The following is a 27,315-nucleotide window of genomic DNA, read 5'->3' as shown; positions in this document are numbered from 1 at the left end:
TTGATAGAAATAGGAAGAGCAAAGGGTGAAACATTAAGTGTGATGAACTACTATAATCCCATGCATGGCGTGTTACAGAAACTAGTTTAAGGAGCCACTGTGGCTACATTGGTGAGATATTTGGTTTTCAATAAATCTTTAAAGACTTTTTCTGAAGACAGAAATCTAATTACTCTCCTGACCCTCTCCACTGTCTAGGCCACACTCCCTGAATCTCCTGTGCCTACCCTAGTGATAACCAATAAAATGACACATATGCCTTGATTATATTTTAAATTATGCAGGATCATTATTAAAGGCAGAAATAAAATCCTGGACAGATCTCAAGGTGAAGCCTCAGGCTACTGAAAAAACCATGTGGGCCACTGAAATGGTCAAATCATAGAACAGGACCTAGGTGGTGAGAAAGAAAATAAGGTTCAGATGTGGTCACATGACTTCAGGGTTTTAATGCGCTACTAGATTTCACAATTAGTGAATCCAATCTGGGGGTGCGGCCAATAAAAAAGGCATGTTCTGACCACCAGAATAAATTGAAAACCAATCTGAAAGGAGTTGTGAAATGCAAATACAGGCAGGCAGTGTGCATGCAAAACACATCCTGAATCTTCAGGCAAGCATCGGGCCTTTGATGTTCAGACATTTCCAGTCACCTGTTCGGGGTGTGAACATCACTAAGTCTCTGAATCTTCCTTTCCTCTCCTCACACAGGGTGTACAAACTGGTACACCAAACGCTGTGATACATCAGGCTTCCGAATAATCCCCTTTTTATAATATTGTCGGATAGAACGGCTTAGCTTGTCATAGTTCATTGCTGGTCGGTTCTTCCGGATTCCCCATAGCCGAGCGACCTGTGCAGAATCTTCAATCTTAAATATACCTACGTCAAGAACAAGGTGAACAAGGTTTCTGCTCATTAGTGGTAGCTAACTTTTTTTCAGCATTAAGTATACTAAAGAACCTAGGTTAAAATGCTTTCCTTTCCATTATCAAAGTTCAAATGTGGTTCTGGTGTGAACTGCTCTGGGGCTGTAACTGGGACAGCACAACTTTAATGTGCCAGACAACTGCTAACTTCCCATGTATGCATCATTGGAAAGGCAGCATTTGTGTTGAGAGTGTGGTGCTGGAAAAGCATAGCAGGTCAGGCAGCATCCGAGGACCAGGAGAATCAATGTTTCAGACAAAAGCCCTTCACCAGGAACACCTGCCTGAAACGTTGATTCTCCTTCTCCTCAGTTGCTGCCTGACCTGCTGTGCTTTTGACAAGGTTCCACATAGTAGACTGGTTTGTAAAGTTAGATCACATGAGATTCAGGGAGAACTTGCCAAGTGGATAAATAATTGGCTTGATGGTAGGAGACAGAAGGTGGTGGTGGAGGGTTGTTTCCCAGATGAGAGGCCTGTGACCAGTGATATTCCGCACGGATCGGTGCTGAGTCTGCTGTTCGTCATTTATGTAAATGATTTGGATGAGTATACAGAAATCATGGTTAGTGTGTTTGCAGAAGACTCTAAAATTGGTGGTTTAGTAGACAGTGAGGAAAGTTATGTAATATAACAAAGTGATCTCAATCAATTGAACCACGGGGATGAGGAGTGGCAGATGGAGTTTAATTTAGATAAATGTGCGATGTCGCATTTTGGTAAGATGAACAAGGGCAGGACTTACACAGTTAATGGTACAGACCTGGGGAGTGTTGGAGAACAGAGAGACCTAGGGGTTCAGGTACATAGTTCATTGAAAGTTTCATCACAGGTAGACAGAGTGGTAAAGAAAACATTTGGAACACTTCCTTTCATTGCTCAGACCATTAAGTTTATGAGTTGGGACATCACGCTGTGATGGTACAGGATGTTGGTGAGGCCACTTCTGGAGCACTGTGTACCGTTCTGGTCTCCCTGCCATAGGAAGGATATTATCAAATTGAAGAAGGTGCAGAAAAGATTTTCAAGAATGTTACTAGGATTGAAGGGTTTGAGTTATAAGGAGGGGCTGGATAGGCTGGGACCTTTTTAACTGAAGCACAGGAGGTTGAGGGGTGACCTTATAGAAGTTTATAAAATCATGACGGACATAGATAAGGAGAATAACAAAACTCTTTTCCCAAGGGTTGGGGACTTCAAAACTAGAGGGAATAATTTTAAGGTAATCGGAGAAAGATTCTAAAAGGGCCCTGAGGGGCAACATTTGCAAACAGAGAGTGATGTGCATGTGGAATGAACTACCAGCTGAAGTGGTAGATGCAGGTACAATTACAACATTTAGATAGGTACATGAATAGAAAAGAATTAGAAGGATATGGGCCAAGTACAGGCAACTGGGGCTAATTTAGTTTGAGAAACTTGGCATTGATGAGTTGGACCGAAGGATCTGTTTCCATGCTGCATGACCTTATTTGTGGAATCCTGCTGTACACAAATTGACTGCCCCATTAATGAATTGTCCTGCACGCAGTTGTTTAGACATTTTGCAGTTACACAGAACTGTCAAGCATTGCTTCACACATTGCAACAGGACTAAAAGCACAGCTTGAGACTGACCTTTCTCTTTGTTCAGCCAGCGAATGAATCGACCATAGTTGTGTGGCTTCAGCAACAGTTCCTTCAGGAATTGCCAAAGGTGAATTGGTTGACCAGAACAGGAGGAGTCTGCTTCTGTGTCCATCCATCCTTCATCACTGCCTGGTGAGAGCAACCACAGATTGTCATTGTCACTTTTACTTATTCATTGTTCAATCATTGGACAGCGCCTATGAAGTGGCAGTCAATATAAAATGAATTGTAAAGTGATCTTAGCACAGAGAGGCTGAATTTTGAGAATGTTTTGGTAATCATTTTCAGAGTTAATACTTTCTTACTGTTCTATAGTTAGTATTCAAGATAGGTGGATGGAAGAAAAAGGAAATGAAGAGGGTCTGTATATTGTGAAGGAGCAAAAATGGCCTTTGCAGTGAGATGTACTTCTTGTCAGATGTCGGAGTTTAAAGAGAGTTTAAGGGTTACTGTGGATTATATCTGCCGTAAATGCTGTTGGATGCGAATCTTATCAGATCAAATGGATCGGTTGGAGAGACAGATAGAAGCGATGAGGAATTTGCAACAGCAACAGTACATGATGGACGGCAGTTATAGAAAGGGGGGGATATCTCAGATACAGTCACATAGATGGGTTAACTCCAGGAAGGGTAAGAGAGGGAGGCAGCTAGAGCAGGAGTCTTTTGTAGATATATCCATTTCAAACAGGTATGCTGTTTTGGAAAATGTAGGGGGTGATGGATTCTCAGGGGAACGTAGCACCAACAACCAAGTTTCTGGTATTGAGATTGGCTTTAATGCAACAAGGGGTACATTGGATTCCAAGAGATTAATTGTTTTAGAGGATTCTGTAGTCAGAGGTACAGACAGATGTTTCTGTGGCTAGCAGAGAAAAAGCAGAATGGTGTGTTGTTTCCCTGGTGCCAGGATCAAGGGTGTCTCAGAGAGGGTGCAGAATGTTCTCACTGGGGAGAGGGGCCAGCAGGAGGTCATTGGACACATTGGAAACAACGATATTGGAAGGGAAAAGGTTGTGACTCTGAAGGGAGATTACAGAGAGTTAGATAGAAATTTAAAAAGGCGGTCCTTAAGGGTAGTAATATCTGGATTACTCCCAGTGCTCTGAGCTAGTGAGGGCAGGAATAGGAGGATAGAGCAGATGAATGCATGGCTGAGGAGCTGGTGTATGGGAGAAGGATTCACATTTTTGGCTCATTGGAATCTCTTTTGGGGTAGACGTGACCTGTACAAGAAGGACGGATTGCACCTAAATTGGAAGGTGACTAATATACTGGCAGGGAAATTTGCTAGAACTGCTTGGGAGGATTTAAAATAGTAAGATGGGGGGTGAGACCCAGGGAGATAGTGAGGAAAGAGATCAATCTGAGACGGTACAGCTGAGAACAGAAGTGAGTCAAGCAGTCAGGGCAGGCAGGGACAAGGTAGGACTAATAAATTAAACTGCATTTATTTCAATGCAAGGGGCCTAACAGAGAAGGCAGATGAACTCAGGGCATGGTTAGGAACATGGGACTGGGATATCATAGCAATTATGGAAACATGGCTCAGGGATGGGCAGGACTGGCAGCTGAATGTTCCTGGATACAAATGCTACAGAAAGGGCAGAAGGGGAGGCAAAAGAGGAGGGGGAGTGGCATTTTTGATAAGGGATAGTATTACAGCTATACTAAGGGAGGATATTCCTGGAAATACATCCAGGGAATTTATTTGGGTGGAACTGAAAAATAAGAAAGGGATGATCACCTTATTGGGATTGTATTATGGACCCCACCAATAGTCAGAGGGAAATTGAGAAACAAGCTTGTAAGGAGATCTCACCTATCTGTAAGAATAATAGGTAGTTATGGTAGGGGATTTTAACTTTCCAAACATCAACTGGGACTGCCATAGTGTTAAAGGTTTAGATGGAGAGGAATTTCTTAAGTGTGTACAAGACAATTTTCTGATTCAGTATGTGGATGTAGCTACTAGAGAAGGTGCAAAACTTGACCTACTCTTGAGAAATAAGGCAGGGCAGGTGACTGAGGTGTCAGTGGGGGAGCACTTTGGGGCCAGCGACCATAATTCTATTCATATTAAAATAGTGATGGAAAAGGATAGACCAGATCCAAAAGTTAAAGTTCTAAATTGGAGAAAGGCCAATTTTGACGGTATTAGGCAAGAACTTTCGAAAGCTGATTGGAGGCAGATGTTCGCAGGTAAAGGGACGGCTGGAAAATGGGAAGCCTTCAGAAATGAGATAACAAGAATCCAGAGTAAGTATATTCCTATCAGGGTGAAAGGGAAGGCTGGGAGGTGTAGGGAATGCTGGATGACTAAAGAAATTGAGAGTTTGGTTAAGAAAAACAAGGAAGCATATGTCAGGTACAGACAGGATAGATCGAGTGAATCCTTAGAAGAGTATAAAGAAAGTAGGAGTATACTTAAGAGGGAAATCAGGAGGGCAAAACGGGGACATGAGATAGCTTTGGCAAATAGAATTAAGGAGAATCCAAAGGGGTTTTACAAATATATTACGGAGAAAAGGGTAACTAGGGAGAGATAAGGGCCCCTCAAAGATCAGTAAGGCGGCCTTTGTGTGGAGCCACAGAAATGGGGGAGATATTAAATGAATATTTTGCATCAGTATTTACTGTGGAAAAGGATATGGAAGATATAGACTGTAGCGAAATAGATGGTGACATCTTGCAAAATGCCCAGATTACAGAGGAGGAAGTGCTGGATGTCTTGGAAACGGTTAAAGGTGGATAAATCCCTGAGACCTGATCAGGTGTACCCGAGATCTCTGTGGGAAGCTAGAGAAGTGATTGCTGTGCCTTTTGCTGAGATATTTGTATCATCGATAGTAACAGGTGAGGTGCTGGAAGACTGGAGGTTGGCAAATGTGGTGCCACTGTTTAAGAAGGGCGGTAAAGACAAGCCAGGGAACTATACACCGGTGAGCCTGACCTCAGTGGTGGGCAAGTTGTTGGAGGGAATCCTGAGGGACAGGATGTACATGTATTTGGAAAGGCAAGGACTGATTCGGGATAGTCAACATGGCTTTGTGCGTGGGAAATCATGTCTCACAAACTTGATTGAGTTTTTTGATGAAGTAACAAAGAAGATAGATGAGGGCAGAGCAGTAGATGTGATCTATATGGACTTCAGTAAGGCATTTGACAAGGTTCCACATGGGAGACTGATTAGCAAGGTTAGATCTCATGGAGAGCATGTCCATTGCCTCTCACATTGTACTTTGTTTACTCCTTTTACTCCTTTACCACCCACAACTATTTCACGTGGGCAAAGGCAAATGCTGAGCAATAGCAAGAAAAGAGTTGAAGGAGAGAGAAGGAAAATGGAAAGGTTGAAGTACAGCATTCCAGAACAGTCATTGACATTTTGTGTCTCCTTTCTTTATTCTTAACTCTCTTGGTGGAGGTTGAGGAGGTATAGTTGTGAGAGGGAGAAAGACACAGTTCAGCAAAAGAGAGAGTGTACTGCAAGTTGAGTACTCAGTTTTCTTCAGGGTTGAATAAATGACAGTCTCTCCCTATCAGCATCACTGTCTTATTGTTTTTTAAGGGAAAGTACTTCATAGAATCCCTCAGCTTCAAGCAAGCCCTTCTGTCCACCAAGTCCATACTGACCCTCCGAAGACCATTTCAGCCAGACCCAATACCCTAGCCTTCTAACCCTGCATCTCCCATGGCTAAACTACCACGCCAACAAATCTTTAGATTGTGGGAGGAAACCAAGGCACCCGAAGGAAACCCACACAGACACTCGGAGCATGTGCAAACACCACACAGTCACCCAAGGGTGGAATTGAATCTGGGGTCCACGTTACTGTGAGGCAGCAGTGCTAACCATCGAACCATCGTGGACCGGAATATAGGTCTTGGTGAGGACAAAGAATCATTTAAAGTACAGCAGCACATCAAAGTTGGAACTGCTTTCAGTAACAACATTGTATAGTCCAGGAAAAAAAAACAGAGAATCCTTTCACCTGAGTACTTTGTAAAGACTTGTTAATCCTAGTTCCTTCTAAGAGGTTGATGATCAAAGTGCTTGGTTAGAAAAAGACTTCTCTTTACATGCAATTATCTCATATCTTTTTTTTCCATGGACTGTGAGGAGCGTCAGGATTACTGGACAAATCTATATGGTTGCTGTGAATGCTGCTGTTCATTAGGTAACTAGAGCACAGGCACACAATGGGCAAGGACCACGTGTCTGAGGCACAGTAAATGGACATGAGACCCCACTGCTTCTGAGATCTTAAATTGGGATTGGGACAATGACACACATGTTAGTGCTGCAAGGTCCATAGCTATCAAGTGTTAAGTTCCTGCCTTGTATTTAAAGAAAGGCAGAAAGTAAAGGTTTGGAAATCACAATAAGAAAGGAACAGTGGAGAGCCAGTCACCATTGTGCAGCCATCAATGATCAGCGCAAACACCACCAGCAAAGACCTTCACATAGATCACGTTCCAAACGAATATAATACATACCGCAGGAAGACATAGAGAGTAGAGAGTTAAATTAGAAAATAGCAGCAAATTGATAAGAACCATTTTCAATCTTTATCTAACTTATTCTTCTTGTAAGATCACATTCTATGGAAGCCTATTCGTGTGGGATTTCTTCCTCTGGGTATTGACAGTACCCTTTCACAGACCCCCAACTGAGAGACCATGCCCCTCCTGATCCAAGCTATTTATACGTCCTCCCCAGGTCCAAGAGGCAGCACGGGATTTTGTCAGAACTATATTGGTTTTGGTTGAGTTGTTAAAATAACTAGATAAAACAAATCAATAGTCATAACACAGCTAATATATATGAATGTGTCTGTTCCACCTAACACGAAGATGTATATGGATGCATTATAGAGCCATACAACATGGAAACAGATACTTAAGTCCAACTTATCTGTATCAAGCAGACATCACAATCTGACCTAATCCCATTTGCCAGCATTTAGCCCATACCCCTCTAACCCTTTCCCTATTCATGTATCTAACCAGATGCTTTTTAAATGTTGTAATTGTACCAGCCTCCACCACTTCCTCTGGCAGCATATTCCATACATGTACCATCCTCTTTAAATCTTTTCCCTCTACTTTTAACCAATGCCCTCTAGTTTTGGACTCACCCAGCCTAGGAAAAAGAGCTTGATTATTCACTCTATTTAGCCCCCTTGTGATTTTATAAACCTCTATAATATTCTTGAAGAGTGCAATTTTACTGCAACACATAACGTGAAACTTAACATAAATATATTGCAGGGAGGCCACAAACTACAGTCATACAGTTCTTCTTCAGTGATGCCCGTGACTGAACGCAACATTCAAACTCAGCAATGGTTGTATATTGCAGTATTGAGTACTTATGCTTGAATTAAAATGACAGAATCCTTACGGTGTGGAAGCAGGCCATTCAGCCCATTGAAACCACACTGATTCTGTGAAGAGCATTCTACCCAGACCCACCCCATCACCCTGCATTTCCCACAGCAAATCCACCCAACCTGCACATCCCTGGACACTATGGGTAATTAGGCAAAGTCAACCCACCTAACCTGCGCATCTTTCTGTTGTGGGAGGAAACCCACACAGACACAGGGAGAATGTGCAAACTTCACACAGACAGTCACCTGAGGGTGGAATCAAACCCAGGTTCCTGGTGTTGTGAAGTAGCAGTGCTAACCACTGAGCCACTGTGCCAATTTCATGTTAGAGAGTGAGGTTCTATGCAACTAGTGGCTGCCTTTCACACAGGCTTTTCTGGATAGTTATTGTTTAGGGATGTTGCAGTTCCGCTCCTTCCCTGGGCCACAGGAATATAAGCAGAGCCCCTCAAGTCTGTTCAGCATTCTATAAGATTACAGCTGAGCTGTGATCTCAATCCATGGCAAATATGGAACATCCTCAACGGGACAATCTTTATGAAACATTGTTTTCTTTTCTTATTTTGTAGTAAAATAAGAAATTTAAAACGAAAGACTTCTTGCCATAACACTTCCAGCACAGAGCACTCCACAGAAGTTACTGCATCAAGCTGTTAGTGTAGGGTATCTGTAGAGAAACCCTCTGCAGAATGAACTGGATCAAAACTGATCAGATGATAATTCACACATTTGTTCCCCAACTAGTTACGTTTTGTAGTTGCAGCCCGAGCCATGGCCTCCCTGCAAGTGTTCCTGCACAGCTACAATTGCATTGCATATCTCAAATTGAATGAATATAAGAAGAGTTTACATACAGATAGAACGTTCAGATGTCGTGAGCAGCATGTTGCCATTATATCTGTTATCTCCTGGTGATGACTTCTCTTTCATCCAGGCAGCTGAAAAATACAAAAGCACTGTGTTTTAATATCCACCAATCAATATCTTCCATTCTCTTCAATATTTATTCTCTCCTTCCCTTTAATAGTCCTTGTCAAATATATTTCATCCCCTTTAATATTCATAGTCCACAGCTCCCCTCCACTTTGTAGAAAAATAGAAAAACATTCATTTAATAGAATATATTTCATGACTTTGGAATGTCTTAAACCATTTTGGAGCTAATGAACTATATTTGAAGTGTAGACCCTGTTGTAAAGTGGCAACCACAGCCACCATGCACACAGAGAATGAATCACAAGCAGCACTGAGGTAAATGATCAGTCTGTTTGAGCGATTTCCATCTGAGAGCTGCACGTGGCAGGACAGCAAGGAGAACACCCCTGCTGTTTTTCGAATGATGTCATAGTATCACTGCTCCAAGCAAATGGAGCCTTGTCTGACTCAAAAGACAAAAAGTCAAAGAGGGCAACACCTACTCTGGAGCTGGATTTGATCCAGACACATTCTCACTTAAGGAGGACACCATTGGCACCTCATAAATTATAATCTATTCTTCCTTCTCTGTTTATTATATTTGTAATTATATTTTGTAATCTCTTCTACGAGCTTGGAAATGTTAATTAAATAGATAGATTGATAAATCATTTTGACATTTACTGGTTTTGAAAAAAAACAATCCAACTTCCTTGACCTTTTCTCGGAATGGAGCTTCCTGATTCCCATCACCGGCTTGAGGTTATCATGAGGGACTCTCCTTCTCAAACTCTAGTGGGCGGCACGGTGGCACAGTGGTTAGCACTGCTGCCTCACAGCGCCTGTAGACCCGGGTTCAATTCCCGACTCAGGCGACTGACTGTGTGGAGTTTGCACGTTCTCCCCGTGTCTGCGTGGGTTTCCTCCGGGTGCTCCGGTTTCCTCCCACAGTCACAAAGATGTGCGGGTCAGGTGAATTGGCCAAGCTAAATTGCCCGTAGTGTTAGGTAAGGGGTAAATGTAGGGGTATGGGTGGGTTGCGCTTCGGCGGGTCGGTGTGGACTTGTTGGGCCGAAGGGCCTGTTTCCACACTGTAAGTCTAATCTAATCTAATCTAATACCCAGAATTAGCTTGGCTGCTTATCACTGATGCATCGCAATGATAATAACTACCCCTGATTTCAGAGAAATGGGAATGTTGATGCAACGTGTTCAGAAAAGAACGCAGGAACATAGTCTATGGATTACTCTTTGAGCTCCTTCGAGCATCCTAGGAGTACTGACAAAATATAATGGCTAGATCTTCCCAAAGTGAACCATGATGGATAATGCCATATTCCAACTTTCACTCTTCCTGAATGCCATTTCTAGCGCTGATGTCTTCTCACTTATGAACTTTGTACTTGGCATCAAGGACTCATCATTGCTGATTCACTCTTCCTCTGCTCGGACAATCAAAACAGTCCACATCCATTTCTCACTGTGTGTGCTGGGCCCTGCCTCAACCTAACTGCTGCTAAACCTCTCCTTCATTTCTACCTTGTGATCTAGACTGGACATTTCCATCTCCTACGTTCGATAAACTTCAACCAATCCACAAACTACTGCAGCTCTCTAACTCAAACCAAATCCACTCACCCAGCACCCAGATGCTCACTGAAATGCATTGACACCAGTTGCAGAGGTGTTCAGATTTTAAAATTCATATGCTTGGTCTCAAATAGCCCATGGCCTTATACCTCACTGTTTCAGTGATCTTTCTACAAGGCTGCAATCCCTCAACTCTGGTCTCTTGCATGCCCTGATTTTAACAGCTCCACCATTGATGACAATTCATTCAGGTCTGCTGCCTGGAACCTAAGCTCTGGACTTCAACCTCACAGTACCAGGCATCTGGGTTTGATTCCAACCTTGAATGTTTGTCTGTGTGGAGTTTGCATGTTCTCCTCGTATCTGTGGGGTTTCCTCCCACAGTCCACGAATGTATAGGTTAGGTGGATTGGCCATGCTAAATTGCCCTACAGTGTGCAGGCTAAGTGAATTAGCCATGGTAAATGCAGGCACAAGGTAAGGAGCTATGTTTGGGTAGGATGCTGTTTGGAGGGTTGATGCACACTCAATGGTCTGAACAACTTCTATCTGTACTGTAACAATTCTATGATTCTTTCATCTCACCTCTTCCTTTCCATTCAGTGTCATGTCTTTGTTTTACAGTTTTAAAATGTTACTTCATGTGAAAATACTGAATAGGTTTTTTGCTGCTTGTTAACTGCTCTGTTGGACTATTATAAGCAGTAGACAAGGAAGTTGTTCAGTTTTGAACTTTGTCTGGTGTATGTCTATTGTAAGGAGACATGAAAATTAACCTGATAGTCAAGTAACCTGAACTGTTTAGCTCAATAAGACCATAAAAAATAAAAACCAGAGTGCAGCCCTGAGTGTCAGTACTGAATTAAGGGCTTTTGCCCGAAACATCAATTTTCCTGCTCCTCGAATGCTGCCTGATCTGCTGTGCTTTTCCAGCACTTCTCTAATCTTGTCAGTATTGAATATTGAATCTAGTTAAGAATCACACAGCAACAGGTTATAGTCCAACAGGTTTATTTGAAATCATTAGCTTTCTTCATCAGGTGGTTTCACTGGTTTCAGGTGATCCACCCCAGTCCAACACCAGCACCTCCAAATCATGAATACCGAATCTGTTAGCGTGCAGAGTAAACGTCCAATAGTTGCTACGTACACTGAGTAGTTCATTGCATGAATGGTGCTTATGGATATGATCAGTAGTCAACATACTGACTTTCAGCTAAACTTTGATTGTCCTAGAAAATAGATCCACAGATGGCAATGCATGATTAACTTGTTAACAAGTAACTTAGGAAGCAGACAAAAGTCATGCTCCCTGCCCGTTATAATGATAGTGGCATGCCATTAGCATTCAATGTGCTGATGCATGGCTTCATGTGTCAGGATGCTACCCATGTGGGTCCAGCACCACTTAAAACTGGCAAGTGCTACTTATAGCCAGGCTGCACTGTTAAGGCCATCCAGTCTGCAGCAAGTGCTGGAAGTCTCATGGAAGAGTTTATGAACAGGAAAAAGAAGGAAAATGCTGCAAAAATCCACACAGCATTCCCTTGGGCCACACAGTGCAGCACAGGAAGCCCTGGTGTAGGAAATTAACAGGATGGATCTCCTCTCTCCACAGAAAACAAGATGTCCTGGGAGGGACACTGCCAAGGAAGTGGGAGCAGTTAGTTTATGCTAATATTTAGGTCTGAAAATCTGGATGCACTTACACAAAAAGTTCAATGACCTTGAGCAGTCATGGTCAGTGGATGCATCTCATATGCCATGTCCTTTTACCAGTACTCTCACACATAGTTCAATTCACTATAAACTCTCCACTTTTGAGTACATCTCAAATCCCAAAACACTCCCTACCATACTCAATTCAACCCCAACATTCACTAGCCTGCCCTCACCCTCACACATTTAACATAGCTGCAAGCTTCAAACTTAGAATTCACAGCTTGTACACAATTCTTTTTATATGTTCATGCATTGTGATTATGACTGGCTTGGCCAGTATTTACTGCCCATCCTGAATAGCACTGGGGAAAGTGGCATTGAGCCATCTTCCTCAACTGTTGTAGTCCATGGGATGTAGGAGCACCCACAATGATGAGGGAACAGCGGTAGAATCCGAGCTATGCAACTGTGTCTGGCATCATCCAAACGCATTGAACCACACCTGATACACTTTCTCTTCACAAAAGCAGCAGCAACTAACTAGCAGGAAGCAGATACAAATTGCATCCCCTCCACCGCTCCCCCCCCCAACCCCCATCCCCACCCCACACCCCGGTACAGACAGTCGTTAGTGCAGCCAGGGTCAAGAACATGGGATTCAAACCTTTTGTTTTTGTCCTTAACCCTCCTCTCCTGAAACCACAATCTCCTTTAGTGTACAAACTAAAGATGCACCTTTTGCTTCCCTGGGTCCCACCCCATCTTGTGCTTTCCAATACCAAGAAGCTGTCACTTGGTAACAAACCAGTGCATGAGCCTGAAGCCCAAGAGGAACAGGAGACTGGTAAGGAAGGAAAACTGAGCATTTCCAGCCAGCAGCTCAGAGTCTAACACAGCGTGTATTTCAGAGGGGAGCAGCATCTGCACCTGTTGAGTCACCAGGCATTGGGATGGGGCAGAACTGCCACTGGGTGCCCAGAGGCTGAGGTCACCCTGTTGCAAATACAGACTCGGATGAGGATTTCAGTGGGGTCACAATCTGAAAGAATGGGCTTGCACACAATACATTGGCAGGCCAGCCAGAGAACCTGGTACCACTGTCAAGGACTTGGAAAAGTTTGGCTCTAGCTTGACATGAGGCTTTACACAGAACTGGAGCCTATCATTGGTATCTCAGTCAACGAGTGTGGTGCTGGAAAAGCACAGCCAGTCAGGGAGCATCCGAGGAGTAGGAGAATCAACATTTTGAGCACAAGCTCATCATCGGGGTTGGCATCTGAGCCTATTATCCATGATAATGAAGAACCAACAGGAATGATGGTTACATTGCTGCTCCAATTAAAACAAAACCAGTTTTAATCAACCCATTCAGGCAGGTAATAGCACAGCCCGATAACAGATGGCACTTGAATCTAGACCTCCAGTTGCAGAGCTAAGTGCAGTGACCACTGTCTACACACACCTTCTCAATTTACCTGGAACAAATTTGCCCAGTTTACTGTCTCTTTCTAATCCCATTGTAGTTAAACATACCTGAACCTAGTTACGTTTGGATTGAGTTGATGTAGATTTTCTTTATCTAACTTCTGTCAGGGCAACATAGAAGTAGTTTTAAACCAAAACATTTCACTTACATGACTTAAGATATCTTACAATTTACTCAAGTTTCAATTTGTATATAATCTCCTTTCCTCAATATTCTTTCTGTCTGTGGAGTTAACTATGTAAGCTGAAGCTATCTAGCACAATTACAAAGATCAGTGAACAGGTTAATGCAATCCATTACAGATCAATTACCATTAAATACCATATAGACCCTTAACAGCCGTGGTATAAAATTATTCACACAATACAGTACCAAACAACTCACACTTCCTGGTGTAAGGTTGATAACAATCACTGATAAATAATTATGCTTTAGTGTTGGAGAATTTAGCCCAATTAATCAGAGAACACAAACACACAGATCAGACTGAGAACTGACAAGGATTTATTGAACAAACAGCGATATCGTGGAAGAGACTTGACCCCACTGAAATAGTCACTGAATCGGCTGTTCAGGAGGAACCTCAGCTTCTTCACTGAACAGAGAATACAGCGGAGTTTTATACCCTAACAACAATGAAGGGTGAGTTTGGGGCAATGGTGTGAGTTGTACAACAAAGAGAAATAAAGTTTATTCATTGAAAAGATTCAAGTGTCCAGTGTCTGACAATGACTTTCTTAATTGACTCAGGAGATTCCGATCCTTGGCTGGAGGAGGTGTTAGTGGGTTTCATCCTGGTATCAATGTGTTTGTATTGTTGAGGGAGCAAGCAAAGTACCTTTGGTGCCTCGTTGTCTGGGTACCCTTTGTCAAGACTTGATTCCTAGTGCGAGCAGCTGTGCCCTAAGGACATCAGAGGTGCTGCGCTATTGTGGAGTAGGAAAATCTTTATTGGTTAATCTGAAGAAGTATATTCTCTTGGTCTGGGGATGGATGAGTCGTGTCCTCAGGTATGTGTGATGTCTGAGGTGGCTGGTTTGGAAAATTTGAGGCATTGTGGTAGACTTAGTGGCTAAGTGCAGACATTTTGTGTTGTCTGTTTTGTGGCCATGTCATGGGGAGGCCGGGACCCATATTTTCTCCCACATCCGGTATAAAGGTACTCATCCACACTGCCCTAAAGTTGCTCACTTCCTGATGTAAAGTTACTAGCATTCCTTGGTGTAAATTTACCAGTACTCCCTGGTTTAATGTTATTCATATTCCCAGGTGTAAATTTGTTCACACTCCCCAGTTTAAAGTCATTCGGAATCCTTGATCTAAAGATGTTCACTCAACCCACTTCTGTAAAGTTCCATCTGCTACGCTGCAAAGTTGCTCACACCCCCTATGTAAAACTAGTCATCCTCCTTTGATGTAAATTTGCCAATGTACCCTGGTATAATACTGCGAATGCTTTCTGGTGTACAGTTGCTCACACTCTGTTCCATTGCTGGAAACCAACAATATTGCTTGCTTGATCATGACAAACTTGCAAACAACTAAGTGACCAGCTGGTTGCAGTCGCAATTTCATCACTGAGTAAGAGGTCATCTCGCACCAACAGTTCTTTCTGTGGTAGCTTGAGTTACAAAACAATGGAGTGGTCAATCTGACACACACAGTTGGTGCCAGTCCTATGGGTTGCCCCTTTACAAGTTCACAGGCACAGTACAGCCGATGCCTTAGATCATTCAATTACATTTTCAAATGAAAACCTTCATGTTTTGATGAAGTAATTAAAAAATAATCCATCCTTATAGGCACAGATGTGTGGGAAACAACACAATTGGCTTTTATTTAAATCTAAGATTCATCTCATTGAAGTCCTTTAACCATCACAGTGAAACTTCACTCAAGACCATGAAATTGCCTTTTAATAATGGAGGAATGTGTAACGGCAGAGTTTATAATAACAAAGATTTCTTAAAAGCATTTCTTATAATACTGTAGATTCTAATCAGAGTCAAATAATTGTGGCAAGGATTTTGTTCACCGTACATAGAGTCATACAACACGAAAACAGATTTCAGTCTGACTAATCTAGGCTGAGTATTATCCCAAACCTGGTAAAAACAATGACTGCAGATGCTGGAAACCAGATTCTGGATCAGTGGTGCTGGAAGAGCACAGCAGTTCAGGCAGCATCCAAAGTGCAGCAAAATCAATGTGTTGGGCAAAAGCCCTTCATCAGGAATAAATGCAGAGAGCCTGAAGCGTGGAGAGATAAGCTAGAGGAGGGTCGGAGTGGGGAGAAAGTAGCATAGAGTACAATGGGTGAGTGGGGGAGGGGATGAAGGTGTTAGATTAGGGAGGAGAGGGTGGAGTGGATAGGTGGAAAAGAAAATAGGCAGGTAGGACAAGTCTGGACAAGTCATGGGGACAGTGCTGAGCTGGAAGTTTGGAACTAGGTGAAGTGGGGGAAGGGGAAATGAGGAAACTGGTGAAGTCCACATTGATGCCCTGGGGTTGAAGTGTTCCGAGGCGAAAGATGAGGCGTTCTTCCTCCAGGCATCTGGTGGTGAGGGAGCGGCGGTGAAGGAGGCCCAGGACTTCCATGTCCTCGGCAGAGTGGGAGGGAGAGTTGAAATGTTGGGCCACGGGGCGGTGTAGTTGATTGGTGCGGGTGTCCCGGAGATGTTCCCTATCCCAAACTAATCTAGTCCCACTTGCCTGCTACTGGGCCATGTCCCTCCAACCCTTTCCTATCCATGTACTTACTTAATGTCTTTTAAGTGTTGTAACTGTGCCTGCATCCATCATTTCTTCTGGAAGGTCATTCCAAACCACCCTCTGTGTAAAAAAATTGCCCCTCATGTCGTTCTTAAATTTCTCTCATCTCACCTTAAAAAAAAGGCCCTATTCTTGAAATCCTCCATTCTTAGGGAAAAGATACCTACCATTCACTCTATCTATACCCGTCATGAACCTGCTATGCTCTAAAGTCCCAGACTCTGCAGCCTTTACTTATAAGTCAATAAAAGTAATAGAGATTTATAAATAAGTACTTACAATTATTTTAATATTTATCATCCATCTAAATGTATAGGTTTATGGTGAGAAAATCTACAGTACCTAGATTGTAATGAACAAGTCTAATAATGCTGAGATTTGTAATAAGAATAAGGAAAGGGTTTGCAATATAAAAATATGATGGAGCTGGCTCCAATAGCAATACTTTAACAAAATAATTTATATTGAAAGGCATGAATAATGGCAGGGTTTATAATGTGACTTTGTAAGAGCATATAAGATTGCAATGAGGAGAGGCTAGAGAAATCTATTCAATGTAGGAGAGTAAGTTCAAGTTATGGGAGGTTACAATGAGGTGAATAGGAACAAGACAATCAGCTGTGATATTCTTTTTACAAACAGAAAATAGTGACCAAATTGATAGCTTTTAAAGAAAGATTATTGAAAAGCTAAAAAAAAATTAAAGGTGGAAAAGAGTTCAGAACAGGAAAACGTGTATAACGTGTTCAGAGAACTTTCTCAGGTACAGATGGTTGAATGACCTCCTGTGTTGTAAAAGGTTCCATAATGTCAATTAATATTTGTAATAGCAAGTTGGTACATAGAGAGCATTTCAAACAGCAGTACTGTACTGGTAATGAGGGTTTATGATAATAAGGTTTACCAGCATTGTTTTTATAACCACAAGCTTTATAGATCTTATCAAGTCTTAACTCTGATACCAGCCTCCATTACAATTGATGTTAATTATTTATATTGTGAAACTCTACTCATAAAGTCATGCAAAAGAATTCTAGGAATCACCAACATAAAATTAAAGTGCTCTGTTCATAATGGTGGCTTCCAAGCTACTGTACACTAGCTGCCATCCAGATAAGGAACAGAGTGCCCTGCTAATTCTGTGGGCTCAGTTATTTATACATAATTGGAGCTGTGGCTTGGACTTACTGCCACCACAAGTAACCAGGGCAATGAAGCCTGCATTACCCTGTGAAAGGAGTCTGATGGGATGGATATCATGGTTGGCATAGGGTAACCACTCACTCTGCCAGAATGTCAAAGTGACACTTCAATAAAATCACAAGGTGGGCAGAATTTACTGGGGTGGAGGATAAGTTGCAGGGGGAGGGGATGGGAGAGATGACCTGAAATGCTGTTTCCAAGCTAAGCAAAGATAAAGCAAGAGTTGAAAGTTCAATTAAATTTGTGTTGTGTGAACTGATTTCAGACAGAATGTCAGCAAGTGACCATGAGATTGATCACAGTGTGTCAGGAGATGAAAAACAAGCCTTTGAACCTTTTTCCCATCTCGATCCAACAGCTTCTGACTATTAAGTAGATGTCACGTAAATCCATATTAGCCTGTGATGCCTCCACAGTTAAACAACTTTCTTCAATTGCTGCCTGGACCCACTCATAGGTAATGTATGCGCGACAGGATGGGATTCCTGATGAAGGGCTTTTGCCCAAAATGTCAACTCCCTTGCTCCTCGGATGCTGCCTGACCTTTTCCAGCATCACCTACTTGACTCTAATCTCCAGTATCTGCAGTCCTCACTTTCACCGAGGGAGGGATTGTACTTTAGCTACTACAGCTATCCAAAACGGGGGGAAGGATAAGAGGCCTGTTAAATGAGTGTGGAGACAAGAGCATTGGCTGTTCATGCCTTGTACTATTGCCTTATACATACCAGATTTCCAGATGTCCAGGTGTGCATACAAAATATCACCGCACATCGGTGATCTTTGTCTGAATTCCTCTTCTGACATGGAGCACAGGTCCTTGCCGCTGAGCTCCTGGAAAGATTTCCCAATTTGTGGCAGTCGGTATTGATGCTCTGTCCATAGAATCCACTTCTGAACATTGCCCACACTCCATTCTATTGGATCTAGAAACAAGAACATTGTTGGAATTAGTAATTTGATTTGATTTGATTTGATATGATTTATTATTGTCACATGTACCTAGGTACAGTGAAAGATTTTGTTTTGCTTGCACTACAGGTGGATCATAGCATACAAAGATTATAGGATGATTGAACAGACCTAGGATTACCAAACTGTGGTTGCAAAGAAGGTGCACAAAAAGCAAGAGCAACATGAGATTTGAAATTTCAGAGGACCTTTCTGAAGTCTAATAACAGTGAAGAAGAAGCTGTTCTTGAACCTGTTGTTTCTTGTGTTTAAGCTTTGATACTGTATCTTGCCTGACAGAAGAGGTTGGAACAAGTTATAACTGGGGTGGGAGATGTCTTTGATGGTGTTGGCTGCCTTTCGGAGGTAGTGAGAAGAGTAGATGGAGTCACTGGGTGGAAGCTCAGCTTGTGTGATGGACTAGGCTGTGTTCACAACTCTCTGAAATTTCTTACAGTACTGTGCAGAGCAGTTGCCATATCAAGCCGTTAAGCACCCAGATAGAATTCTTTCTATGGTGCATCTATAAAAGTTGGTGATGGACATACTGAATTTCTTTAGTCTCCTGAGGAAGAAGAGGTGTTGTTGTCACTTCTTGACCATTGCATCAATGTGGGTGGCATGGACAGATTGTTGGTAATCGTCTATTGTAGGAATTGGACACTCTTGACCCTCTCTACCTCAGCTCCATTTTGTTAGCATCTGACAAACATATCAGTCCTAGTCACCATCAGAAAACAAAGGCATGCATTTTGAATGAGATGAATAACCTTGATCTGAACTGAATTATCTGTTATCTTGCTCTGTTCTATAGTAAAGTAGATGAGCTATTTCCATGCATTGCTCAGGAAATTAAAGTTTGTGAGTGTCAGGTATGGTCGTCTGAACTACAGGATTTGCTAATGCTGATATTTTCGGTTACATATTTAAAAGAACTTTCATCTTGCAGGAAACACTTAAGGTTCCTTGTTACCTTTCCTCCCTACACATTCATTATTTGATGACTATAATTGAACTAATTCAGATCGGATTCCCACTATACTTTGCAATACTAGGAAACAAATGTGATTCTTAAATTCAGCACCAACTGAACAGGTTTTTTTTATGCTACCTGTTGCTTTCATAAAAAAATGCACATTGCTGCATTTGACTTTACTTTAGAAAAGCATTACACTGCAGTTCTGGAAATCTGAAATAAAAACTGAAAATTCTGGAATTCTGTTGGTGGAGACAGCAATTGAGTTAACATCACAGTTACTGATTTTGTTCATGAGGTAAATGCTTTAACAAATATACAAGCAGGGAAAATGGTATAGGGATTGGTGGGTTGCGCTTCGGCGGGTCGGTGTGGACTTGTTGGGCTGAAGGGCCTGTTTCCACACTGTAAGTAATGTAAAAAAATGGCAAAAGGCAATTGTTATGGGGAAAGACTGGAGACATTAAATGACAAAAGGAACAAGGATGCAAAAAGCAAGCACATGATAATGGTACAAGTGAAGAAACAAAGATGGTTCTGGGTTACCAAAGGTCATGAGGTCAATGACAGTCTTAGAGACTTGTTCAGTACGGAGCCACGAGCTGGAGGGATAGAGAATGCAGTCTGTTAGGTCTGTTGTGCATTTTCAGCATTGTCTGTTTTAATGCTCTCCTTAACTATATTTCCTATTCCTCAACGTTACAATTTCAAAAATGCATTAATTTATGGGATGTGGACAGTGCTGACCAGGAACATAGGAACAGGAGTAGGCCATTCAGCCCCTCGAACCTGCTCTGCTATTCACAAAGATCATAGCTAATCTGTGGCCTATTTAATTAAAAAGATTCTAATTAAATTTAACAATAGAAGTACTATCAACCACCATTTGAAGAAGAAAGTTCCAAACCACTATTATCCTTTGCATGTAGAAGTATTTTCATCTCTCTTGAATGGCCTGGCCCTACTTCTAAGACAATGCCTCCAGTTCTAGAATCTTCACCAAGTGGAAATGGTTTATCATTATCTACCCTGCCTTTCCACGTTAATATCCTGACGACCTTGAATAGATCTTCCTTTAGTATTCTCAATTCTAAATAATAAAGGCCCAATTTTAATAATCTCTCCTCATAACTTCATCCCTTTAATCTTTGCAAACTTGCATTGAGCTCCCTCCAAGGCCAAAACCTGACTAAGATGTGATGCCCAGATCTGCTCATAGCTCCTTGAAAGTGGAGTCGCAGTTAGATAGGATAGTGAAGAAGGCATTTGGTATGCTTTCCTTTATTGGTCAGAGTATTGAGTATTGGAGTTGGGAGGTCATGTTGCAGCTATACAGGACATTGGTTAGGCCACTGTTGGAATATTGCGTGCAATTCTGGTCTCCTTCCTATCAGAAAGATGTTGTGAAACTTGAAAGGGTTCAGAAAAGATTTACAAGGATGTTGCCAGGGTTGGTGGATCTGAGCTACAGGGAGAGGCTGAACAGGCTGGGGCTGTTTTCCCTGGAGCGTTGGAGGCTGAGGGGTGACCTTATAAAGATTTACAAAATTATGAGGGGCATGGATAAGATAAATAGACAAAGTCTTTTCCCTGGGGTGGGGGAGTCCAAAACTAGACGGCATAGGTTTAGGGTGAGAGGGGAAAGATATAAAAGAGACCTAAGGGGCAACTTTTTCACGCGGAGGGTGGTACGTGTATGGAATGAGCTGCCAGAGGATGTGGTGGAGGCTGATACAATTGCAACATTTAAGAGGCATTTGAATGGGTATATGAATAGGAAGGATTTGGAGGGATATGGGCTGGGTACTGGCAGGTGGGGCTAGATTGGGTTGGGATATCTGGTTGGCATGGACAGGTTGGACCGAAGGGTCTGTTTCCATGCTGTACATCTCTATGACTCTATGACTCTACTCTAAGATTTTGTATAACTGCAGCATAATATCTACATCCCTATACTCCAACCATGCAGATCTGAAGGCCAACATTCCATTAACTTCTTGACTAGACCAGCATTTGTTTCCAACCCCTAAAGGAATGAAGCCATAGATTGGGAAATCAAACTTGCAGGACGGTGGGGCTAATTGGATTATTCTGTCAAATATCCTGTGGTAACCCAATAGACCAAATGATCTCCTACTGTGCTGTATGGTTTAATGATTCCCAGGCATGATTTCTCCTCTCTGAATTATCTGTGGGTTGAAATCAAGAACCCACTCAAAGTTCAAATAAAAGCAAAATACTGTGGATGCTGAAAACTAAACCAAACACAGAGAATGCTGGAGAAACTCAGCATGTCAGTTCTGAAGAAGATTCATACTGGACTGGAAGAGTTCACTGTTTCTCACTCCAAGGTGCTGCAGATGTTGGTCTCTCCATATTCTCTGTGTTTGCACCACTCAAAGCTATTCTTTCACAGGACATCAATGTCCCAATCTCCCAGTGTCTTTCTTTCCTTTTACAACCTTCAGAAAAAGAAAGACATTCAATTAAATAGTATATTTCATGATAACTGGATGTCCTGAAGCGTTCAACAGTCAATGAAGTACTTTGACAGGTGGTCATGTTGGAATGTCAACTGCCAGTTTGAATACAACAAACTCCCCAAATACATGAAAATGACCAGCTAATAGTGCAGCTCTCCCTCAGTCCTGATGTGGGTCTTGAACCCAAAACCTAGTAACGCATTAGTGAGAGTACACAGTTGACACATGGTATTGTATCAGCTAATCACAAGCAATTTCTTTCTTTGTCTGAACTTGGTAATCTTTGTTTCATCACCAACGTGCACCAGTCACTGCAAATGCTCAGTGCCCCAGTTTAGTCCTCCTCATTTCCTTTCGTGCCTTTTCAGTACTCCCTACCAATCTCCAAGTGTCCACATTTCTCAACTAATCATTACATTCCCCAAACTATGCACAACTCCCACAGTTTCTCACTTCCACAGCTCCTCTTCCTTGCTGAAGCAACACATCCACACACCAATCACGGACAATGCCACAGAAGATAGTTTCCTTCTCAAATATCAAGTTCTCAAGCCTCCTGTGAGCAATACTATGGGAGATCAACTGCATTAGAAATGTCAGTGTGCACTTTCGAACATCGTATAGTGTTCAACAAAATAACCTCCATATTATACCTGATAAACAGTGCGTAAAGAATAAAAACCGAGAACACACCAATAAGCAGTCCAGTTATTAAAATCATTGACACTATATCGAATTCCCTTAATTGACATGTTTATAAGTTATAGAGTCATAGAGTGATGCAGCATGGAAACATATACTTCGGTCCAACCAGTCCATGGTGAACATAACCCCAAACTAAACTAGTCAAAACTGCATGTACATGGCCCATATCCCGTCAAACATTTCTTGTTCATATAATTTTGTGGGTAGCACAGTGGTTAGCACTGCTGCCTCACAATGCCAGAGACCCGGGTTCAATTCCCACCTCAGGCGACTGACTGCGTGGAGTTTGCATATTCTCCCTGTGTCTGCGTGGGTTTCCTCTGGCTGCTCCAGTTTCCTCCCACAGTCCAAAAATGTGCAGGTTAGGTAAATTGCCCATAGTGTTAGGTGAAGGGTAAATATAGGGGAATGGGTCTGGGTAGGTTGTGCTTCAGTGGGCTGGTGTGGGCTTGTTGGGCCGAAGGGCCTGTTTCCACACTGTATGTAGTCCAATCTAATTTAATTATCTGAATGCCTTTTAAACATAACTGCATTCGCATCCATCCCTTCCTCTGAAAGATCGTTCCACATAAGAACAACGCACTGCGTAACCGGCCCTCATGTATTTTTTAAATCTTTCTCCTCTCATCTTAAAAATATGCCCCCAGTCTTAAAATCCCTCACTCTAGGGGGAAAGACACCTGCCAGTCACCTATTATGATTTTATAAACCTCTATAAGGCCGCACCTCAATCTGTCATATTCCAATGAAACAAGTCCCAGCCTATCCAGCCTCTGCTTATAACTCAAACCCTCCAGTCCTGGCAACGTTCTGGTAAATCTCTTCTGAACCTTATCCAACTTAATAATATTCTTCCTGTAACAGGGTTCCATCAAATTCAAGCAGACTTGGCACTTTGCAGTGGTAAATTGAGCAAACATATGAAGCATGAAGAAGACAAATTGATCCACTTTACTTGTTCCCACCCAGGCATGTTACTATCCATCTGCATCAAAGCCAACCCATCTCATACAATTTCCTGGGATTGTATTGACAATAAAGAGAACAAGTTCAGGGGGATAATTCTTCGGGTGACTCCTGCTTGATTCTCAAAGGTAAGTCGCGAAGGTTCCAGGAGACTGCAATGACCAGTATCAATTGTACAGCCAACCCATTGACTTGCTATAGGTCGAGATGACTTCTCACTGTTCACAAAAACTCATTCAATTCCATACTGAATGGCTGTCATAACTCCATTGTCACTGCATGTTCTGACAATTTGTTCCACAGGTAAGAGACTCCGAAAAAAAGATGTTCTTGGCAGCTAACTTAATTCTATCCTCCCTCAGTGATTAACATTGACTTCAACCTCAGAGAAGCACTTCTCATTGAACCTGTGGGACAACTCAATTTTCCAAACAGCAGCCTTCCTTCTGACCTGTCCAAAATAACCACCAACGTTTCCAACACAAGATCACAACTTGACATTTATGTGAAGGAGGCGGAAGTGGGTACTGCAGATGTTGAAGATTAGAGTCAAGATTAGAGTGGTGCTGAAAAAGCAAAGCAGATCAGGCAGCATCAGAGGAACAGGAAAATCGACATTTCGGGCAAAAGCCCTTCATCAGGGATGATGAACATTGATTTTCCTGCTCCTCGGATGCTGCCTGAACTGATGTGCTTTTCCAGCACCATTCTAATCTTGACATTGATGTGAAAGAATCTGTGTTTGTCATTTTGTAGCAGTCACACATCCAGAGAATAAAATCCTGTACAATTAATGAAGTGGTACAGGTTGGCACTGATGCCATGGAGTTTTAGTAGCATGTCACAAGTTGTCAATTTTTCATTTGATTTAATAGTGAAAAATACGGCATGAGATTCACTGATATTGGTAAATCATGTAGGATTATGTTTCAAGGCATCAGCAAATCATTTTTGTTCAGATTGTGCTTTAACCCATTCAACCTTTGCTGTTTAATTTATAATTACACCCTGAGCCTTTTATCATTTTACTGCCCTACAACAAATTCCTGGCTACTTGGTAATCTTCACACAACACATCATTGTTCATTGATGCATTTAACAACAACAGTAACATAAATTTATATGCCACTTTTAATATAGCAGAGTGTTCAAAAGCAGTACATGGCATTTTCAAACAAAAAAAAAAGTGACGCTGAATCACATAAGAAGAAATGACGGCAGAAGACCAAAAGCTTTGATCATGAGGAAAGGGAAGTTTTAAGAGTCCTAAAGGAAGACTAACACAAAGGAAGATAGCTGTAGTTGCACAATCATCGCAAGTCCAAATAAATAATTGCTGCAGTTCCTCAAGGTAGATCCAATCATCTTCAGTTCCTCCATCCATGACCTTCTCTCCACTATAAGGTCACAAAAGGGAATGTTCATTAATGACTGCATAAAATTCAGCACTATATGTGAATCCTCAGATATTTCAGCAATCCATGTCCGTAAGCAGCAAGTTCTGGACCACACAATGGGTGACAAGTAATATATTAACAACACATAAGTGCCAGGCAATGACCATTTCCATCAAAAGAGGATCATTTCTTGATATTCAAAATCAATACCATTACTGAATTCCACACTATCATATTCCTGGGATTTGCAGAAATTGAACTGGACCAGTCATAAGAAATGTGGAGCTTAATCAAGGAAAAGCTACTGTGTGTCCTAGATAAGTATGTACCTGTCAGGTAGGGAGGAAGCTGTAGAGCGCAGGAGTCGTGGTTTACGAAGGAAGTGGAATCTCTGGTCAAGGGGAAGAAGAAGGCTTATGTTAGGATGAGATGTGAAGGCTCAGATAGGGCATTTGAGGGTTACAAGGTAGCCAGGAAAGACCTAAAGAAAGAGCTCAGAAAAGCCAGGAGGAGACATGAGAAGTTGTTGGCTGATAGGATCAGAGTAAACCCTAAGGCTTTCTATAGGTATTTAAGGAATAAAAGAATAACGAGAGTAAGATTAGGGCCAATAAAGAGTAGTAGTGGGAAGTTGTGTGTGGAGTCAGAGGAGATAGGGAAAGCACTAAATGAATATTTTTCAACAGTATTCACTCTAGAAGATGACAATGTTGTCGAGGAGGTTACTGAGATACAGGTTACTAGACTAGGTATGATTGAGGTTCACAAGGAGAAGGTATTAGAAATCCTGCAGAGTGTGAAAATAGATAAGTCCCCTGGGCTGGATGGGATTTATCCTAGGATCCTCTGGGAAGCCAGGGAGGAGATTGCTGAGCCTTTGGCATTGATCTTTAAATCGTCATTGTCTACAGGAATAGTGCCAGAAGACTGGATGATAGCAAATGTGGTTCCCCTGTTCAAGAAGGGGAGTAGAGACAATCCTGGTAATTATAGACCAGTGAGCCTCACTTCAGTTGTTGGTAAAGTGTTGGAAATGATTATAAGAGATAGGATTTATAATCATCGAGAAAAGAATAATTTGATTAGGGATAGTCAGCACGGTTTTGTGAAGGGTAGGTCGTGCCTCACAAACCTTATTGAGTTCTTTGAGAAGGTGACCAAACAGGTAGGTGAGAGTAAACCGGTTGGTGTGGTGTATATGGATTTCAGCAAGGTGTTCGATAAGGTTCCCCACAGTAGGCTGTTGTACAAAATGCGGAGGAATGGGATTGTGGGAGATATAGCAGTTTGGATCAGTAATTGGCTGGCTGAAAGAAGGCAGACAGTGGTGGTTGATGGGAAATGTTCATCCTGGAGTCCAGTTACCAGTGGTGTACCGCAAGGGTCGGGGTTGGGTCCACTGTTGTTCGTCATTTTTACAAACTACCTGGATGAGGGCGTAGAGGGGTGGGTTAGTAAATTTGCAGACGACACTAAGGTCAGTGGAGTTGTGGATAGTGACAAAGGATGTAATAGGTTACAGAGAGACATAGATAAGCTGCAGAGCTGGACTGAGAGGTGGCAAATGGAGTTTAATGCAGGCAAATGTGAGGTGATTCACTTTGGTTGGAGTAACAGGAATGCAAAGTACTGGGCTAATGGTAAGATTCTTGGTAGTGTAGATGAGCAGAGAGATATCGGTGTCCAGTATACAGATCCTTGAAAGTTTCCACCCAGGTTGACAGGGTTGTTAAGAAGGCATACAGTATTTTAGCTTTTATTAATAGAGGGATCGAGTTCCAGACCATGAGGTTATGCTACAGCTGTACAAAACTCTAGTGCGGCCGCACTTGGAGTATTGTGTACAGTTCTGGTCACCGCATTATAAGAAGAATGTGGAAGCTTTGGAAAAAGTGCAGAGAAGATTACTAGGATGTTGCCTGGTATGGAGGGGAGGTCTTACGAGGAAAGGTTGAGGGACTTGAGGCTGTTTTTGTTAAAGAGAAGAAGGTTGAGAGGTGACTTAATAGAGACATATAAGATAATCAGAGGGTTAGATAGGGTGGACAGAGAGAGCCTTTTTCCAAGAATGGTGATGGCGAGCACGAGGGGGCATAGCTTTAAATTGAGGGGTGATAGATATAGCTCAGTGTCAGAGGTAGTTTCTTTACTCATAGAGTAGTAAGGGTATAGAATGCTTTGCCTGCAACTTTAGATTCGCCAATTTTAAGTACATTTAAGTCGTCATTGGACAAGCATGTGGACGTACATGGAATA

The 27,315-nt window shown here is 42.1% G+C and overlaps 1 protein-coding gene across 1 annotated transcript in view; it reads right to left on the bottom strand.

Annotated features, from left to right (window-relative positions):
* Positions 1-703: 703 nt before the first annotated feature.
* The window catches only part of LOC132828277 (SAM pointed domain-containing Ets transcription factor), a 41,320-nt gene continuing 14,708 nt past the window's right edge, over positions 704-27,315 (bottom strand). The window contains exons 2-5 of the mRNA XM_060845250.1: positions 18,310-18,507; positions 8,844-8,891; positions 2,547-2,687; positions 704-882 (exon numbers count right to left, since the gene is read on the bottom strand). Of these exons, the coding sequence (XP_060701233.1) occupies positions 704-882; positions 2,547-2,687; positions 8,844-8,891; positions 18,310-18,507 (566 nt within the window). The remainder of the gene's footprint in view (positions 883-2,546; positions 2,688-8,843; positions 8,892-18,309; positions 18,508-27,315) is intronic.

The sequence above is a fragment of the Hemiscyllium ocellatum genome, chromosome 26 (assembly GCF_020745735.1).
Source record: "Hemiscyllium ocellatum isolate sHemOce1 chromosome 26, sHemOce1.pat.X.cur, whole genome shotgun sequence".
Lineage (NCBI taxonomy): Eukaryota > Metazoa > Chordata > Chondrichthyes > Orectolobiformes > Hemiscylliidae > Hemiscyllium > Hemiscyllium ocellatum.
Note: the sequence above shows the minus strand (reverse complement) of the source record. Positions and strands in the feature narration are given on the sequence as shown.